Source organism: Boleophthalmus pectinirostris, unplaced genomic scaffold (genome assembly GCF_026225935.1).
Source record: "Boleophthalmus pectinirostris isolate CB_2022bp ecotype Guang Dong unplaced genomic scaffold, ASM2622593v1 HiC_scaffold_21, whole genome shotgun sequence".
Classification (NCBI taxonomy): domain Eukaryota; kingdom Metazoa; phylum Chordata; class Actinopteri; order Gobiiformes; family Gobiidae; genus Boleophthalmus; species Boleophthalmus pectinirostris.
In genome coordinates, this window is record NW_026571175.1 from 22,359,277 (window position 1) to 22,377,218 (window position 17,942).

The 17,942-nt window shown below is 38.3% G+C and overlaps 4 protein-coding genes across 8 annotated transcripts; 3 read left to right on the forward strand and 1 right to left on the reverse strand.

Annotated features, from left to right (window-relative positions):
- Window positions 1–3,036: 3,036 nt before the first annotated feature.
- Window positions 3,037–4,110, forward strand: LOC110167150 (ATPase inhibitor A, mitochondrial-like). Its single transcript, XM_020932454.2, has 3 exons — window positions 3,037–3,198; window positions 3,682–3,794; window positions 3,866–4,110. Exons 1-3 carry the CDS (start codon window positions 3,127–3,129, stop codon window positions 4,005–4,007), a joined length of 327 nt encoding a protein of 108 aa, XP_020788113.1. The 5' UTR covers window positions 3,037–3,126; the 3' UTR covers window positions 4,008–4,110.
- A 156-nt stretch (window positions 4,111–4,266) lies between these two features.
- Window positions 4,267–10,886, forward strand: LOC110167149 (heterogeneous nuclear ribonucleoprotein R). 5 transcript variants are annotated; one of them, XM_055157084.1, is made up of 15 exons: window positions 4,267–4,985; window positions 5,533–5,691; window positions 5,767–5,885; window positions 5,958–6,065; window positions 6,137–6,250; window positions 6,428–6,604; window positions 6,693–6,828; window positions 6,897–7,102; window positions 7,193–7,342; window positions 7,448–7,566; window positions 7,641–8,179; window positions 9,623–9,682; window positions 10,396–10,457; window positions 10,576–10,666; window positions 10,746–10,886. In XM_055157084.1, exons 2-12 carry the CDS (start codon window positions 5,541–5,543, stop codon window positions 9,655–9,657), a joined length of 1,854 nt encoding a protein of 617 aa, XP_055013059.1. In that variant the 5' UTR covers window positions 4,267–4,985; window positions 5,533–5,540; the 3' UTR covers window positions 9,658–9,682; window positions 10,396–10,457; window positions 10,576–10,666; window positions 10,746–10,886. The 5 variants fall into 5 exon arrangements, with proteins under 5 accessions (XP_055013059.1, XP_055013060.1, XP_055013057.1 ...); XM_055157085.1 differs by having other exon boundaries at window positions 10,399–10,457; XM_055157082.1 differs by lacking the exons at window positions 9,623–9,682; window positions 10,396–10,457; window positions 10,576–10,666; window positions 10,746–10,886 and adding an exon at window positions 8,381–9,033 and having other exon boundaries at window positions 5,499–5,691.
- Window positions 10,887–11,146: 260 nt separating this feature from the next.
- dnajc8 (DnaJ (Hsp40) homolog, subfamily C, member 8) lies at window positions 11,147–13,837 on the forward strand. Its single transcript, XM_020932725.2, has 9 exons — window positions 11,147–11,300; window positions 11,645–11,746; window positions 11,832–11,888; window positions 11,981–12,047; window positions 12,394–12,488; window positions 12,569–12,640; window positions 12,729–12,820; window positions 13,070–13,145; window positions 13,237–13,837. The coding sequence occupies exons 1-9, from the start codon at window positions 11,229–11,231 to the stop codon at window positions 13,363–13,365; spliced, it is 762 nt and encodes a 253-aa protein (XP_020788384.1). The 5' UTR covers window positions 11,147–11,228; the 3' UTR covers window positions 13,366–13,837.
- A 97-nt stretch (window positions 13,838–13,934) lies between these two features.
- On the reverse strand, window positions 13,935–17,217 carry si:ch211-81a5.8 (uncharacterized protein LOC560648 homolog). Its single transcript, XM_055157658.1, has 4 exons — window positions 17,195–17,217; window positions 15,053–15,311; window positions 14,292–14,379; window positions 13,935–14,209 (listed from the first exon to the last, which is right to left on the reverse strand). Exons 2-4 carry the CDS (start codon window positions 15,274–15,276, stop codon window positions 14,057–14,059), a joined length of 465 nt encoding a protein of 154 aa, XP_055013633.1. The 5' UTR covers window positions 15,277–15,311; window positions 17,195–17,217; the 3' UTR covers window positions 13,935–14,056.
- Between the last annotated feature and the right edge of the window lie 725 nt (window positions 17,218–17,942).

Below are 17,942 nucleotides of genomic sequence, written 5' to 3' on the forward strand. Positions count from 1 at the left end.
CTTATTCTTTATAGCTTATTGTACAGTGGGTTTATGTGAGTCTTATGAGGTCACAAGGATTGATAGACCGCTGGAAACAGTACAATAGCATTTGCAATTTCCTCATCTCATTCATGGAGATGTAAATATCCAGTGTAATCTATGTTTGTGAAGCTTTTGCAAAATCAACATGGTCAGTATGTTATTATTAAATGCAATTATCAATTACTAAATTAATTATTTAATTAGTATAAGAATTAGTTAAAATTAGTTATTGCTTCCCTAATTAAATGCACTTCAAAAAGGTACTGGTACTCCTGGTCAAGTCTTGTCTCCATGGAGATGTAATGAGTTTGCCTGGAATGTACCACAGAATGGCATTTAACATATCTCTTTCCAGGGAGATTGGCAGGTGACATCTTCAAGCCAAGTCAGATCTGTGGAGAGACGAGTCTGTTCACTACAATAAGGATGCATGTTTTTCAAGGGATTTTTAGCAGTAAAAAAATCTGTAATCGAAAAAATAATTCAAAATGTAGAAGTATAATGCCTTACGATGGAACATCCCAGATAAAGCAATAGCAAGTGTACATTCCACCAGAAAAGATACATAGTGAGCATTTGAGAAAAAGCATTATTAAGAAAAACACTCTAAAACATAAATAATTTCCTTTGCATTTTCTATTTCTTTGCATTTGCGTTCCTCTTTTCACTGTTATCCATCAACAAGGTCTTAACCAAGACAGTTTAACAGGAAGAAAGGCATACGTCATCGCATACACTCGAACCATTAACTCTGCAGATGAAAGAGGGGGGGGTCATGTCATGGTCACCGCCGCAACTCTATCTGCAAACAGGAAGGTACTCTCCATCAGTGGGACTCCATAATATGACTCATCTGTACAACACCTACAGCCTATTGAAACTCAGAGTGTCTCATCCTCCACTTCAGAGACGAACACAGGCTCAGACTTTACTCAACAGGATAGACCCGTTCAGGGGAGTCAATACGGCCTAAAAAATAACCCTGGTTACAAAACATGGACACAATGAGGGGATTCTTATTTAGAAGATGTGAAGGAGAAGGGGAACACTTTGCTCCTTGTGGATTGTCTGACTAACCTATATTTTGGGAGAGAGACTTTTTTTTTTTTTTTGGAATGAATAGTTTTTGAGAATCTTTGCTTCCACAGAAATAGTAATGATCCTAAACAATTTCCTATATTATACAGTAGATATGATTGGACTACATATCTACACATAAGACAAAAAATAAACAAATCAGGCCTTTTTATTCAAGTTTTATTAGATAATCAAACTTGTATATATATTTTGGTAGATCTGGCAACTATCAGAAAAATATATAGGAGTCTAACAGTCCAGAAACTGTTTTGTTCAGTTCCCCCAACTCTTGAAACCTGTCAAAAAGTGCTCCTGAAACTACTGATAAAATTAAGTCCTGAAAGTTGAACTAAGGAAGACTCCTGAATAAATGAGGGATTACATTAAAATGTTGATACAATCTTTTTATTAGGTAAGCACCTTAATCCAAAGGAATAGAATAAATCACTTGTGCATATATATTGATACTGAAATATATTTTTCTTACAATGTAGGCAGGTACTTTTTTATTTGTAAATATCTGCCTTCATGTTCATCATAATTTTGTAGAAAATTTTGTAGAAAAACGTTTTTTGTTTTCTTTTTTTTTTCAGCTGTTGTTCTAGTACTAGCAACACAAACATATTTTTGTATTGTAAAATGCATGGACATGGAAATGGAAATTTTTATCAGCCTAAAATATGTAATTAGCTCCAATTGTTGTTTTACATCTTGCAGAACTGAAAAGGGGATGTTTTCTTTTCCCTTGCTAAAAAAAAATAAAAAACACTCCAATGCACTCACTCACCCCTACAGCTTGCGCCTCCTGTGTTCAGTTTTACCACACTGGCCTACTTATGGAATTGTGATTAGATGGTGGGCCTAACTTACTAAAACTCTTACATTTTACTATTGTTAGGCGTAGTGGGTTGTATACAATGGCGTTCGCAACATTCTTTAAACTACTACTGTCGTGTTCAAAGTAGTCTAATAGTAGGCAATACTAAGTATAATGAGTATATCAATGGTTTCTTTTTGGTACTTTTTGGTTCTTTTGGTGAGTTTATAAGATACTGCCTATGCACATAAAATAAAACATTTAAAAAAGTGAGATTTAAATAGGAAACAGGATAACATAAATATTATTGCAAATAATCAACACCTTTGGAAATTCTGACTTTGTAGTTGTAATATGTTGTGGGTGTGACCTATTGCTATTTCAATATCCCTCTGTGTGTTATAATTGATCATTTAAACAAAAACATGATGTTATGGCAGTTATTATTTATCAACTTAAATATGTAATTTGCATCTGCCCCACATTGTTCATATCTATATGATCTTGGTGATTTTATTTTCTATTTTCTCTGTAAATCAATTCCTATTCCTATTGAACTTGACTCAGAATTTGACCCATACCTGCCAGCCTCAGTGAGTTTCATTTGACTGGAGCCACCATGAATGGCGACTCCATTAGTCCACCTTACTTACACTTACTACACTTTAGTTATTACAGGGAACTCTGCATTAGTTGCCTAACCAGCCAAGCGTGAGGTTCTTGCTGGTCCGTTAATTAAATTAGGAAGCACACAGTCCATTATGACAAATATTTTGCACTTTTTACCTTTCATCCAGCAAGTGGCAGTAATGAGCTCTGTTGGTTCGGGTGGAAAGTGTCCGGTCCAGAGATGCTTCAGTTGGAGGGAGCTTACGAGCCTTACAGAACCGTCTGCAAAATAAACAGTCAATTTAGAATATATGATACAATATTATAAAGCAGTGCCAAGATATACGAGACTGTTTTGAAACCACTTCATGTTTGCAATAATATAAAATCACGCATTTTCTTTATTTTCAACTATATATTTCGCCGTCTGAAGCCATAAGACTCATGTTAAAGGCAAGTTATCTCTGCTTTCGCTCCATGTCCACGCTCCACGCCCCGGGCCGATTACTCAATTTAAATTTCCGCATTGAGCGATCACTAGTTGCGCTGGTTCATGATCTGCAGCTGTAGCAGTGGCAGCAGCTAGTAGCCTGGGAACAATGTCAAGGCTTCTTTTGAGGACGAACTTGAGGGCTTGTATGGCCTCTCAGATCAGGATGGCATCTGACCAGGTAGATATAATTACTGTCAGAAAATCATTGATGTAGTTTAGCTTTAGCTGCGCCCGTGCCAATGTGGGCTAGCGCGGCTAACGTAGCAACTTGGTAACTTCATTGAAAGGTCAACTTTCTGTTGTCAGTTTCTCGATATCATGAAAAAAAAAAGATCACATCTGATTGTTATGAACGAATGAATCACGTTAAAGCATATTCTGATTTCCTGGACCTGTCTCATCTCGGATCAAACTGGGACCGATGTTGGCTAGTTAACTTAAGTTGCGTCATTTTTCATAATGTAACGTTGTACTATACTATAGTATAGTATAGTATACTATACTATAGTATAGTATTTAGCAGCATTAATGTGCACAAACAGCATCAAGTAGTTGTTTACATTGCGCATAATAGTTAATCTTGAAAAATAAAGAAGCGTTACTCTTAACTTCATTGAAAGCGTGTGCATTTTCTAACCTCATTCATTATTTCTGCCCTGAGCTCGGGGAGTTGGGCAAAGGTGCAGGAAAAGGTGGTGGTGGAGGAGGCTCTGTGAGGGAAGCAGGAGGTGCGTTTGGGAAGAGACAAGCTGCAGAAGAGGAGAGATATTTCAAGTAAGACCCATCTGTTAAAAGGTTTTCACACACACTGTTAAATTTACCTTTGTTCCATGTTGTCTGTGTAGGCAGAGGGAGAGGGAGCAGATGGAGGCTCTGAGGAAGCATCATTCTGAGGAAATTGAGCACCATAAAAAAGAAATTGAGCGTTTAAAGAAAGAGATCATCCGCCACGAGGGAAAGGTCAGAAGACTGAAGCACGACGACTGAAGAACCTAACACCAATCTACTCCAAGCATCATATCACTGATTCTGCTAGCTACAGGGCTAGACCATTTGGTCATTTATTCCAATAAAAAGTCTTAATTTTTCACTTGTGAAATAAGAGCTTTTAATGACTGTTTACTTATGCTTACTATTATATGATATAGGCCCACTTGTTTCCTGTGTAGTAAAGGTTCCTCTGTCATTAATGTTATCCCTGCTTTCTCCTGGTTTTTGAGGGTAAATGATTCGGGAAATATTTTGGGAGACCTGGTAACTACCAGAGAAATATATAGGGGAGCCTAATGGGAAAGATCCAGAAACTTTTGTGCAGTTCTCCCAACTCTTGAAACCTGTTAAAAAGCGTTTATGCAACTACAGCTAATTAAAGAAGACTCTTGGATAAATGAGGGATTACATCAGAATGTTAATACAGTCTTTGGGTTAAGGTGCTTGCCTACCAAAAGGAATAAAATAAAACACTGGTGCATTTCTGTGTTACAATATATGTAGGTTCTTTTATTTGTAAATACCTGCCTTCATGTTCATCATCATTAATTTTGTAGAAAAGTTTTTTTTTAGCTGTTGGTCAAACCTGTTTTTGCATTGTAAAATGCATGGACACTTTATTTTCGGAGTAAATATTTCACCCGTATCAAATTTCAAAAATATGATGAGTTTCAATTGTTGATTTACGCCTTGTAGAACTAAAAAAGTGGTGTTTTCTTTTGCCTTACTTAAAGAAATAAAAAGACTCCTATGCACTCACTCACCCCTGCAGCTCGCGCCTCCTGTGTGGCTACTCTCGTCACTTCTCGCGAGATTTGCTGGCGTTGTTTGGGCGAGAGCCGACGACGATACCGTTGTCTGGAAAATTGTCTCGTGTCTGAAGCGCATATCTAATATTAACCATTTCTGCTTTCCTTACCGTATAGTAGTAATACAGTTGTGAAATTGCCACTGCAGCGCTTCTGAAATTGGCCGGTGAGTTTTGCTAACTGTTTCCATTGTGTGATTTACGGTGCAAATGTGTTTGGTTTGCAAAAGGTGTCTCGGCACGGCAAGGCCTTGCACCTTTCAGCCCGATGGCTAGCCACATTAATGCTATATTTCTGTTCACTGTAACCTGTAAATTGTTTTCATACACCCAAATGCACGCATATCTAATGCTTTTATACGAGTCAGTTGCGTGTGTCTTTCGCCTTGTTCATCACTGTATATAAATAAAATAATCTTGCACGGCTGCTAACGATCCATGTGAAGGGGGCGGGACTGGCTGTTTATTCAACTCCTTATCCTAATATTGAGGAAAATATAAATTAGCGAATAACAGGCGATTAATCCTTGTACATTCACATTTATCGTCACTAACACATATATTATAATATGCATCCGTGTATTTGGTCATTCAACTAATAAAATCAAATTATGATGAAATAATCAAACTGTAACCTGTACATAATAACTGAAGTTGTTTTTTTTTTTTTTTTTTTACAGCGCAACCTGTAAAGTTTTTCATTCTGTTTTTCAGCACAGGATATGGCGGAGTTGAACGGTAGCTCTGTCCTATTAAAGGAAGAAGAAGAGCCCATGGAAACCTCGGCTGCACACACAGAGAACTACCAAACCCTAATTGATGCTGGACTGCCCCAGAAAGTGGCTGAGAGTTTAGACAATATCTTCCAAACAGGTCAGGGATATGGTCAATTACACTTAAGTTAAGTTTAAGTAATGCATACTATGTGACTATGTTTTACTGTTATAGGCTTGGTGGCCTATGAGGATCTGGACGAGAGAGCCATTGATGCTTTGAGGGAGTTCAATGAAGAAGGTGCCCTGACTGTACTGCAGCAGTTCAGAGAGAGTGACCTCTCACACGTGCAGGTAACAGTTCAGTTATCATTCTCTGATGTATTTGCATAATGTTTACTATATTAATTTGGTGTCTCTGAATAGAATAAAAGTGCTTTCCTTTGTGGAGTGATGAAGACGTACAGACAAAGGGAAAAGCAAGGGAGCAAAGTACAAGAATCCACTAAGGGCCCAGATGAAACCAAAATAAAGGTAAGCTAAATATATTGCCCCTATTTACACAATAGGTGCCAAAATCTAACAGTTTTATTTATTTTTCTCAGGCTCTTTTGGACAGGACTGGTTACACATTGGATGTAACCACAGGACAGAGGAAATATGGCGGGCCTCCACCTGAGGAGGTGTTCACAGGCTCACAACCTGGGATTGGTACCGAGGTATGTAATAACCAATTTCATGGTCTATTCTTAGTCATCTGAATGCTACTGAATGGCACTATATTCTGAGTTGCTGCTGTACGTATTGTCCCGTGATATTCAATTTATAAATACTAAATACCTTACCTTTTGGAATAAATGGATATTAATAGTTCTGAATTCAACTTTTTTTTTTAGGTTTTTGTCGGTAAAATCCCACGGGACTTGTATGAGGATGAGCTGGTGCCCCTCTTTGAGTCAGCTGGCCCAATCTGGGACCTTAGGTTAATGATGGACCCGCTGTCTGGACAGAATCGAGGTTATGCTTTTATCACTTACTGCAACAAGGATGATGCCCAAAAGGCTGTGAAGCTTGTAAGTCTAATGGTAATATTTACATTTTCATCAATGAAAAAATATACTGACTTTTTGTTTTTTTGTTTTTGTTTTTTGTTTGTTTAAGTGTGATAATCATGAAATCCGTCCAGGTAAATACTTGGGAGTGTGTATATCTGTTGCGAACAATCGTCTGTTTGTAGGATCAATCCCAAAGAACAAGACCAGAGAAAGTATTTTAGAGGACTTTGGCAAAGTGACAGGTGAGCTCCTGAACACAACATGGGAACGATGAAGTTGCTTGTGTAATAACTTTGTGCTTTTTCTACAGAGGGTCTCCAAGAGGTGATATTGTATCACCAACCGGATGACAAAAAGAAGAATCGTGGTTTTTGTTTCCTTGAGTATGAAGACCACAAGTCCGCAGCCCAGGCCCGACGTCGGCTAATGAGTGGAAAAGTGAAAGTTTGGGGAAACCCAGTGACCGTGGAGTGGGCTGACCCTGTCGCTGAACCAGATCCTGAGGTTATGGCAAAAGTAAGAAGGGTCATTTGGTCATTTTCCACAGCTATTGTTTGCTAATGTGACTGAAGGATGACTATTGTTTTATTTTTTGTTTTTTTAAAGGTAAAGGTGCTTTTTGTGAGGAAGCTGGCCTCAGCTGTGACTGAGGAGCTTCTAGAAAAGACCTTTTCCCAATTTGGGAAGTTGGAGCGAGTGAAGAAACTGAAGGATTACGCTTTTGTTCATTTTGAGGAGAGGGATGCAGCTGTAAAGGTGTGTGTGTGTGTGTTTGTTTCTCTTTCTCTCTTTAACATTTTCCACACCTTTGTCCATCCCGGTGTCAATCCCCATGTTTTCATGCAAAATGTTTTCGATCAGGCAATGGATGAGATGAATGGGCAGGAACTGGGGGGAGAAGAAATTGAGATTGTCCTGGCAAAGCCCCCAGACAAGAAGAGGAAAGAACGCCAAGCAGCTCGTCAGACCAGGAATGCAGGGTAAGACTTGAACATCTATTTAACATGAGTGCAGTATATTGTATTTACAATTTCATTTGTTTTGTTGTGTTTAGGTATGATGACTACTATTACTACCCACCCCCGCGTATGCCTCCTCCAGGTCGAGGCAGGGGCCGCGGGGCTCGGGGCGGCTATGCCTATCCCCCTGATTACTACGGATATGACGACTATTATGATGATTATTATGGCTACGACTATCATGACTACCGTGGGGGGTACGAAGACCCATACTACGGCTATGATGATATGTACAGCATGAGGGGCCGTGGTACCCGTCCCGCCCGAGGAGGCCCTCCCCCTCCCCGAGCTCGTGGTGCTCCTCCTGCCAGAGGCCGTGGGGGCTATGCCCAGAGAGGACCGCCCCTGGCGGGTCCACGTGGTGCCCGAGGGGGGCGTGGGGCTCCTTTCCAACCACAGCGTGGCCGTGGTCCTCGTGGAGCCCGGGGCAATCGCGGCGGCAACGTGGGTGGAAAGAGGAAGGCCGATGTGTTTAACCAGCCTGACTCCAAGCGCCGCCAGACCAACAACCAACAGAACTGGGGGTCCCAGCCCATCGCGCAGCAGCCCCTGCAGCAGGGGGCCGACTATTCCGGTAACTATGGGTATAGTAATGACACCATGGAGTTTTCACAGGATTCTTATGGGCAGCAGTGGAAGTAGATCACCAAAAGGTATTTGTGAAAAGAGAAAATAACACAACATAACAGAAAAAAACAGGAGATTGGCCACAATTTTTTGATTGACTTTTTTATCCTTCATCCCTCTTGAAACGATCTGTACATATATTTCTCAGAAAAAATGGACAGACCCCAGAATTGGCTCCAGATGATTGGCTGCAAAGCCTTTTGGCTGAAGAATGAACGTAACCGTTGTGGTGAATGAATTCTTACTCGGTTACATTGGGACATGTGTCTTAAAAATACATACTAAACACTTTTATTGTTACTTGATGTTTCTGATTCTTTTAAAGCCAACCATGAACATTCACAAAAATGGACATCATTCTCAAAAGTCTGAGAGGACATTAAATATTACTGCCTTGCAGAAAGTCTTTTCCAAGCCCTCCCCTTCCCCTTCTTGTAATCCCTTATTTGTGGTTTTTCATAGTTGCTTAGGGCTTTGCTTGTAAATAAATGCCTATCGTTAGAGCTTCATAACTTCATTTTTTGCAAAGGTGGAGAAAAGAATCCACAGGAAGGACAAAATCAAGTTTTGTAATGTTCAAAGTGTATGCCTAGCATTTCTAGAGGTAGTCAAATTGTGTTTTTTTAAAAATGATATCATAACTTCCTATGTTTTCTTTCAACATACCCAGTAGAATTTGGTTTGGCTTACCTTAAGAGCCATAGCAGTTTGTTCTCTGATGGTCTTTGTATTTATAACTTTTACGTTTGTTCCGTTTCAATAAAACTCAGCTGAGCATCAGTCAATTGTCAAAAACTCAAATTCAGTGTTGTCATTCAATATTTAATTTAAGCCAAATTTTAACATTTAAGATCCATCCTTTCATTTCTAAATCCAAAAGCTTCCACAAACTCATCAGTCAATTTAGGCAATGGGATAAGAGAGCCAAAGACCAGAATTTTAACCCTTTTCAGTGAATGTCACACCCTTCACATAGAAATATACAACCAAATAGAACATCCACAAAACAAAAGGCAAACAATGTAACCATCTTCTCATTTTGGCCAGATACCGCAAAATGTGTATATTTCTAGAATATTCCATTCATTGTGTTGGCCAAAGAAAGTTGGACTGGGATGTTTTATTGTCTGTCTTTGCAAGATGAGAGGCAGTTACAACATGCAAATTATCTTCCAAAATATGCAACAAAAGCAAAGTGTGAACTCAGCTGTCACAACTGTTACCCAGAGTTTACATCCACACCTCCACGAAAGTAGAGAGCTTAACTCAAAGGGTTAAAATTCTTAAATCGTCGTCTTCATTTATTTTTCCATTGAACTGTTTTGTTTAGCAGCATTGCCTTCATTGTATTTTGTTTCATGTGTCTGTCCTCTTATTCCAACCTGCCTAGGTGGAGAAGCATTGAGAGCCACTGCGCTAGAGTGAGGAACTCAGCTGACAGTACTCCAGGGTGAGCTCGCCTTGCACAGAGTACTGTCCTCTCCTGTAACTGCAGCTGTCAACACTAGCATTACTCACAAGGCAACTTCATCTAAACAGAAGCTTTTACTGTTACACAGGGTTCAAATGCTCCAAATCATTACGTTTGGATTTAAAATGAAAATGGGTAGTTTGGACTACACATTTCATTAGGAAAACTGCCCATTATTTAATACTGCATAAACTACAATCACCTGTTGGCCTGACACATCCCATTCTCCTCATCCATAGTGAGGTGGGCGGTGTTCAGTTCCGTCTTGTAACACTAGGGGCAGCAGTTCCACCGCAGCATCTGGGTCTTTGTTTGAATTTCTGCTGCTCGTGGTGGGAGAGGGTCTACAATTACAAATTATGGGGTGAATTGTAGCATATAAAACGCTTTTGCAGCTTTACCCTAGATATATTGGAATCTAATTGGTTAAAATGGGCTGGTTAATAATGAAATGGGCTCTTAAAAGAACAATGGGATGTGCAACATTTAATGCATTAATGCATTGACACCACCAGATGGCAGTAAAGTGTTCCTCATTCATAATGTTATTCAGGTAAGATTTTCATGTAGGGGAGTTTTGCTGGTCATTGTATTATCTACTCTGATTCGATCACATCATTGTCTCTCATTAGTTTTAAGAAATGTGCTAAAGTAGCATCTCATCTTGGTCTTACTGTGTGTCACCCTTTCAGCAGGAACTAGAAGATCTGCTAAGTCCCAGTGTCAGAGTCCATACATGAGGACCAACCAGTGGGTAAGAATGTTCAGCTGTTTGCACTTTGTGTTACGATGTGCACATTTATGAGCTGTCCGCAAGACATCACAAAATAACATTTTTCTAATATTGATACTATTTTTGTGTGTTTTTGTAGGTTCGAGGCAGAACAATGGTCCATAGAGCTAACTTTCATCTATGAAAAAACAATGGCCAACTGAGTACTTTTCAGACCAGTTTACAGTTTGGTAACTGTAGTAATCCAGAATAGTTTTGTTATTAAACATATAACATAAATGAGATAATAAATGTTGTTGTTGATTACAGAAACCTGGGCTGTTATTCCATGCTGAAAGTGGATCAGCTGAAGTGAAGACCACAAGACATTTCTGTGCAATGTATAAATGTTTTTACATTTTTGTATATTTATCCTCAACTATTTATAAACTTTTTTTTATGACATCTTAATACAGATTGTGTTCATGTGCGTGTTTTATTGGGATTTGTTTTATTTTTTAAATTAGGGACCCATTTTATCTCATGGATCAAAACCATTTCCAAAATCTTACATCCATTTTTAAGACTTTTTAAAATGATGCTGAATTTTATGTATTGGAATTGGAGTTTTTTATGATTTTGAGAAGAGTTTGAGACCAACACAATAGGCTGCACATGGCTCCTCAAAAATGACACGGACTAAGCAAACATTGTTGTACTCAAATGGAGCGCTGCAAACATTTTGGGTGTTTCTCAAAGACCACGCACACTGAGATCACGTGGTTCTGTACGTCATACGTAAACCGCGGGAAGATGGCGGCCGCCGGAGGAGAGTCCTCAGCGAAACCAGATTCAGATGAATTATTTCAGACTTTTTACTCTGAGGTATGCCTATTTACGAAATCAGGTGCTCCGTTTGAGAACTGTGATTACCGTATACAACACAACACGAGTATATACTATTAAATAACAGGATTTTAAGATTATTCTCCGTGAGGCCTTGTGTATGGGATTAGCCTAACTGTCATGTTTACAATGTAAATTAAACTACGACCCATCTAATATTTTTAAGCATTTATAACATACACTGAAGATCATCCGATTGAACGCATTTGCTCAATTCCAGTAGAGTTCATCACGTGAAGCAAGAATGATTGTGGCTTTCATGTTAAATATGGCGCTGTTTACAAAACGCGGTCCCATTCATAAAACATTCATTTCATTTACAGGTGAAGCAGATCGAGAAGAGAGACTCTGTGTTGACATCGAAGCAACAAATAGACAGACTGCTCAGGCCAGGTGCATCCTACTTCAATCTCAACCCTTTCGAGGTGTGCAATTTGAATTGAGTTTAAAGTAAAACGTACCCAAATATAGTTCTAGTCTAATTTGCTAATTATCGTTTATGTTCGATAGGTGCTGCAAATAGATCCCGATGCAACTGATGATGCATTAAAGAAACGTTTCAGAGCTGTAAGATTTTTTTTTTTTTATTAATAAAAAAAAAAACAAAAGTACATTATACTTAACATCTCTTTATGATTTATATTTGTGCCCATTTGCAGCTGTCAATTTTAGTCCATCCCGACAAAAACCAAGATGACCCAGACAGAGCACAGCAGGCTTTTGAAGGTAAATTCATAGTTGAAGATTTCTGCAGTTTTGCATCATTTTGATTCAAAGATGATCATTGTCGTGTTTGTTAAAAAGTGTTCATCTGGACATTTAAGGAATGGTTTGCCTTTCTCTGATACTGTGTAAACCTCCCCATATTATCAAAATAAGTTTTGCATTGTACCTTTTTTTGAGAGTTTGGTCACGATAACCTCCCTTTGAGCCATGTATATGGAGCTCTAATGGCTAATTCTCCCTGTTTCATTTGAACAAGTGACAAATTTTTCTAGTATCACCCTAAGAATGCTTAGATATAATATTTGTTGCTCCACAGTCTCATAACTGTTCTTCTGTTTGCATCTAGCTGTGGACAAGGCCTACAAACAACTGCTGGATCCTGAGCAGAAGAAGAGGGCCGTAGATGTTATTCAGGCTGGAAGGGAATACATCGAACATATGGTCAGTAATAATAACTATGTGTAATGTGCTATACGTCTTCAAAATGGAGGTTGTTACGTGTTTTCTGTTTTTCTTCAAAGGTGAGTGAGAAAAAGAAAAAACTGAAGAAGGAAGGGAAGGACCAGACGGTGGAAGAGGATGACCCTGAAGTGGTGAGTTTGCTCTCTTAAAATAATAATAATGATTCAGATGCACTGCATGATCTCTTTCTGTAAACTAATCCTGTGCATCTGAAAACAGTTTAGACAAGCTGTGTACAAGCAGACGATGAAGCTGTTTGCAGAGCTGGAAATCAAAAGGAAGGAAAGGGAAGCCAAGGATATGCACGAAAGGTAATATAATAAATTTATGGGCAAATGATGGTTTGGTTTTAGAAGTTTTTTATATATATATTTATGAAGAGACTTTGTGTATGAATCCTGGTATGGAAAAATACTCACTTTTATTGAAGCAAGCTCTCAGATAAATGTTAGGAAATATAATGTCTACTTTTGTTTTCTTAGATTTTACATATCAAGTGTCAAAATTAATTCATAGAAGCTTTTGAAATATGTGTTTTAATCTGTTTTTTAACCTGACAGAAAAAGGGCAAGAGAGGAAGAAATCGAAGCAGCGGAGAAAGCTAAAAGAGAGAGGGAGTGGCAGAAGAACTTTGAGGTGTGTTATGGTACTTGAGATAAAAAGCATTCTTGACATATCATGGTATAATTATGATTTTATTTTTATTTTCTTTAATATATATTCTTAGGAAACACGAGATGGGCGAGTGGACAGTTGGCGAAACTTCCAGGCAAAAGGCAAGAGTAAGAGCAAGAGCAAAGGAGAGAAAAGATCGTTCCTCAAACCTCCCAAAGTGAAGATGGAGCAGAGGGAATGATGCTGTACAATAGGACTTCATAGAAAAATAATTTCCTGTTTCTGAGTCTGTCCCTCGTCCATCATGTGCTGTGGACTCTCCATCACCACGTCAGGGACACAGCAGAGTCCGGACTCTCAGATGTAGTTTTGTACTGTTTTTGTACATAATGTGTGACCCTCTGATTTCTTTTGTTTTCACGATATATTTTTACAGAATAAAGCTCAGATCTTAAACATTCTTTCTGTGGTGTATAAAGTTAAAGCTTCAGTTTGTTTAAAGATTAATTTTAAAGAGTCAAATTCAAATAACGAAATTTGCTAAAATTTGCGATTGTAGGTATTGGTTTACATGGTTTCTGAACTGTCCCCATTTCACACTGATGCAAATCCACTGTGTTTCACAGTGAATGCAGTAATCGTTTTATTTTGTATTGGTTTTGCATGTGTTATTGTATCAATGACCCCTGTCAATAAAAGACTACTACACAATGGATCTGGTATATCTGGTATATTTCATTAGAAATAAAAGATCAAGAAATAGTGAATACAAATGCAATATTTACAGTTATATTTAAATAGTCTCAATTATATTGCATGCTGAAAGGCCTAGCTAAAAACAAAAAAACATCCTCATTCAAGGTTTAAAATTAAGTGCTCCATCATTTGAAATGCTGTCAAATGTCTGTACAGATGAGTTCAGTCTCAGAGAGTTACATGACTTTACATGGGTCCACATTGCCTCCAGTCGCTGCAACTGGAGCTGTGGTTCCTCCCATCAGTCCGTCCAAACTCAGGCCCTGAAATGCCCCAAAAAACAATTCATCTTTGGCTGCAGCCGCAGGTTTTCTAGGAGTGGTCGTCTGCTACAAGATAAATACAAGGTATATATATACACAAATATATATGTAAGAAATCTGATTAGATATTAGTTGAGAGTTTACTTACCCTGGGAAGACAGTGCTGCCTCCTGAAATGTGTTTTTCTGACCACTCTCTCTGCATTTTTCTTGGCCAAAATTGCTTGTTGTCTTTTCCTTCAGAGAAACAAAGCAAAGCAACGTGAGTCATTCCACCTGCCAAGCTGCTTAGTCTCACGAGGCCTGTCTTTAACCTGGTAATAAGTCTGTCTGGCTGCGCTGTACCTCAGGCTTTGGTGTAACCTACAGCTTCAATACAGAGTTCAGCACAAGGTGTGAGCATAGCACTTGTTTGGCACTATTTTAGTCTATTCATTTAGTATAAATGTTGTACAGGTGAATTTTTGTCAGCAGATTGAATCAACCATTTAGACATGTAATTATTGTACTTAATTTAGTATTTTAAATAATAAATATTCTGCCAACCCAGATCTTTTGCAACAACAAAAGTATTTTAAGATGTTAAGAGGGTCTTGAAAGTGAAAGAGGATCTGGCACCTGCTTGTCTCCATGGAGTTGCCATTAATTGCATGGAATGTTCCACAGTATAGATTTAGACTTATCTCCCTCCATGGAAGCAGCTCAACTCAAAGTAAGATAATATGTGAAGGTATTTTGTAGCAATAAAAACACCTGGAATTAAATAAATGCAAGATAAATCCTGAATAAGTTCCTGCTATATTGAGGAACATTCCAGGCAAAACAATAACATCTCCATAGAGACAAGCAGGTGGTGGTCCCTCTACCTGAAAAGTTACACAGTGTCTCTTTAAAACAGATGTCACCTCACCGTTCTCTCTTGAGTTCATCTTGGTAGACTCTGAGCCAGGAGTCAGGGACCTTCTGATTGGTGCAGGGCAGACTCCTCCTCCTCCCCACACTCATCCTTCGACTACGAGAAAAACTGGCCCTCCTCACCGACTGGGAACGCTTAGACCCCCCTCTTTTAGCGGACGAGGCTCTTCCAGACATGAACTGCTTCAGAGGAGAGCCCAAGGACATCAGGGAATCCATGACTGGGTTTGGCTATGAGCTGGGTCCTCTTGAAACTAAATAGGAGGATGAATGAGAGTATTGCCATTAGAAATATGAGAGAGACAGAGATACTCTATTGATTAAATGTTTTCTTTTTAGGTTCAGTGAAAGGTAATATACAAGAAAGGTGTATCATTGTCAAAAATGTATCTACCTAATAGTCAAATATGAATACATAACCAGTATCATTATCTTGCAGTTGTAAATAAATACTTCCAAGATTGCAGTAAATTATAGACCTCCAAAATCACACTGTCCATGGGTTCCAGTTCCCTCTTATATGCAACATTTTGAGGATTTTTTCCCATTCAGTTTCCCATTAATTTTAAGTGGTACAGAAAGTACATACAGCTGACATAATCTTCAGTCAATTTCTTCATATCTGCATGTATAAAGTGCAAATTCTACATACCTGCTTGACAGAGAAACCATGCAAAACTATAGCTAAGAGAAGGTATTCCAGCGCATTGCAGAGGTCCTTACTGATGTGTGCCTCTCCTGTCTGCTCTTATGAAGGATTGACTGTTGAACTGTCTTAATTAGGATTAGGCAAAGACGCAAGAGCCCTTTATCCCATTACCCACCTGACAGTACTCACAAACAAATCTGTCAATAATACTTTGTTTATATACATGTACATTTATTTTAACTAAAATAACTAGAGATCGCAAAGTTTCAGTTCATTTTTGCAACCATTTTGAAGCAAGGTATCTTTAAATTATTAATTATTTGTGCCCGAGGTGAGGAAAAGCAGACAGCTGGAGCGTGGAGAGACTTGAGGTGAATAGTGACGTTGTAGTGACGCAGAAAAGCTCCCCACGATTCACCAATGGGCAGAGTTCATTGACTGGTATCGCCAAATGGTGGAGCTGAATGACTCATTCATAACAAATCCTGACCTGGACTGACCTGGTGCATCTTGTATCAGAATGTTTCAACTTTTGTGAAATAACTTTTGACTTTTGAAGACGTAAGAGATAAATGCCCAAAACTAGTGTTGCAGTAAAATTACATTGCAACTGTAGAAATAATATGATGGAACAATAATTCAGTTGACTCTATATATCAGATTTTATGACATTTTGCTGCGCAGAGAAATTAAGACAATAAAAGAGAGTAAATCATAAATAAATACAATCATAATAAAAAGCATAAAAATACCAAAAGCTAAAAAAAAGTTAAAACTATAAAATGAATTAAATTAAATTAAAATTATGTAAAAATGTATCTATTCAATTAACCAGCATTTACTTACTAAATCAACATAACATAATGAAATATAACATATGACATTATTTATTTACTTTTGACAGCATTTGATTTTGTTGATTAACTTTTGAAAAATAATTTAAATCATTCTCAAGTGGAAGTGTAGTATGGAGCAGTAAAAGTACTTTCTACCATTTTGTGTTACGTGAACATGTACATTTTAAGTTGATCCTTAAAATCCAAATAGTTACTTTGGGTCAACATAAAGGAATTAAATTTGGTAAGAATGTAGCAGTTAAAGTGAACTTGTATTTATTTTTCATTTCTCTTTTTGTGTATAAGTAAAATATATTCAAATAATTAGTTGTAGTTGATGCTTGAACTATATTTAAAACTAAAGACCTGGGCATTTTGACATAGATTAGAAAAGAGGAGGAAGTAAGACGAGTTTTGTGAATGGTTGTGACAGATGGTGAGATAAATGGAGACATATGTTTAAGCAGATGTTACACCTCCTGATGTCTTGGCGCTAACAGGTCCACCTTTACATTAGGATTCTGGACACGTGAACGGAAATTACCATTATCTCTTCGTAAAAGAAGAAGACAACATAATTAAATAATTTTACATTTAGACAATTGTAAACTGCAATATTGTTCTAAAACAGGTTGTGTTTTGTTTCACTCACCCATGTAATCCTGTATTTAGTTCTTCTTTCAAACTGGCAACACCACCACCTTGTGATGTCATGTGGTAATACAGGAAGTTCTCCTGTTTGTAAACTGCATACACCTAAACTAGAATAATTTGGATCATCTCAGCTCTGGACTAAGCCAAACCGATACTGCAACTGGATGTAGGAGTTGCCCTTAGCCATAACATTAACAAGCAGAGAAAAGTTGCTAAAATTTTAATCTTCTGCTGATGAAAACTGTTCTACAATCACAACATAAACTGATGATTTTATGTTGAAGACCTGGGTGCTGGGAATTTAGCAAGTATTTAGTAATGTTAATTGATTTTAACTGCTAGATGTGCCATCCCAAAGAATAAATGTATATTAAAGCCGCGTGCGGCGATGGTGGCCCTCGCCCCGGCGCGCAGTCGCTCCCCAGGCGACCGCCGGGGACTCGCGACCACCCCGGCACGCCACTCTCTCTTCCCGACAGCTGCCCAGGCCAACAGCTCATCCATTACACACATTACATAATGCACCTTTAAATATTTTAAGGAGTCATTGCGCCCCTACCGGCCAACAGTGGAAAATGCATCATGTCCATAATAGACTTTCTGACTTGTAATCATGCATAGAATTTATTTCCCGAATTTGGTACAAATCCAATAATGTTGACGGGTCATGTCTATGGTAGGGGGCGCTAAAGTGTTCACTTTTCATATGTTTTATAGTGTATTATATTCAGGCTGAGATCACGCAT

What these genes read in the sequence shown, in the direction of transcription:
- LOC110167149 (XM_055157082.1), top strand. Translation starts at nt 5,541, where the DNA reads ATGGCGGAGTTGAACGGTAGCTCTGTCCTATTAAAGGAAGAAGAAGAG. An exon ending in CAGATGAAACCAAAATAAAG is followed by an intron (nt 6,066 to 6,136) that starts GTAAGCTAAATA and finishes TATTTTTCTCAG; the next exon opens with GCTCTTTTGGACAGGACTGG. An exon ending in CGTCAGACCAGGAATGCAGG is followed by an intron (nt 7,567 to 7,640) that starts GTAAGACTTGAA and finishes TGTTGTGTTTAG; the next exon opens with GTATGATGACTACTATTACT.
- dnajc8 (XM_020932725.2), top strand. Translation starts at nt 11,229, where the DNA reads ATGGCGGCCGCCGGAGGAGAGTCCTCAGCGAAACCAGATTCAGATGAA. An exon ending in AGCACAGCAGGCTTTTGAAG is followed by an intron (nt 12,048 to 12,393) that starts GTAAATTCATAG and finishes GTTTGCATCTAG; the next exon opens with CTGTGGACAAGGCCTACAAA. An exon ending in GGGAATACATCGAACATATG is followed by an intron (nt 12,489 to 12,568) that starts GTCAGTAATAAT and finishes TTTTCTTCAAAG; the next exon opens with GTGAGTGAGAAAAAGAAAAA.
- LOC110167150 (XM_020932454.2), top strand. Translation starts at nt 3,127, where the DNA reads ATGTCAAGGCTTCTTTTGAGGACGAACTTGAGGGCTTGTATGGCCTCT. An exon ending in TCAGGATGGCATCTGACCAG is followed by an intron (nt 3,199 to 3,681) that starts GTAGATATAATT and finishes TTCTGCCCTGAG; the next exon opens with CTCGGGGAGTTGGGCAAAGG. An exon ending in GAAGAGGAGAGATATTTCAA is followed by an intron (nt 3,795 to 3,865) that starts GTAAGACCCATC and finishes TTGTCTGTGTAG; the next exon opens with GCAGAGGGAGAGGGAGCAGA.
- si:ch211-81a5.8 (XM_055157658.1), bottom strand. Translation starts at nt 15,276, where the DNA reads ATGGATTCCCTGATGTCCTTGGGCTCTCCTCTGAAGCAGTTCATGTCT. An exon ending in GATGAACTCAAGAGAGAACG is followed by an intron (nt 14,380 to 15,052) that starts GTGAGGTGACAT and finishes GTTTCTCTGAAG; the next exon opens with GAAAAGACAACAAGCAATTT. An exon ending in GGCAGCACTGTCTTCCCAGG is followed by an intron (nt 14,210 to 14,291) that starts GTAAGTAAACTC and finishes TTTATCTTGTAG; the next exon opens with CAGACGACCACTCCTAGAAA.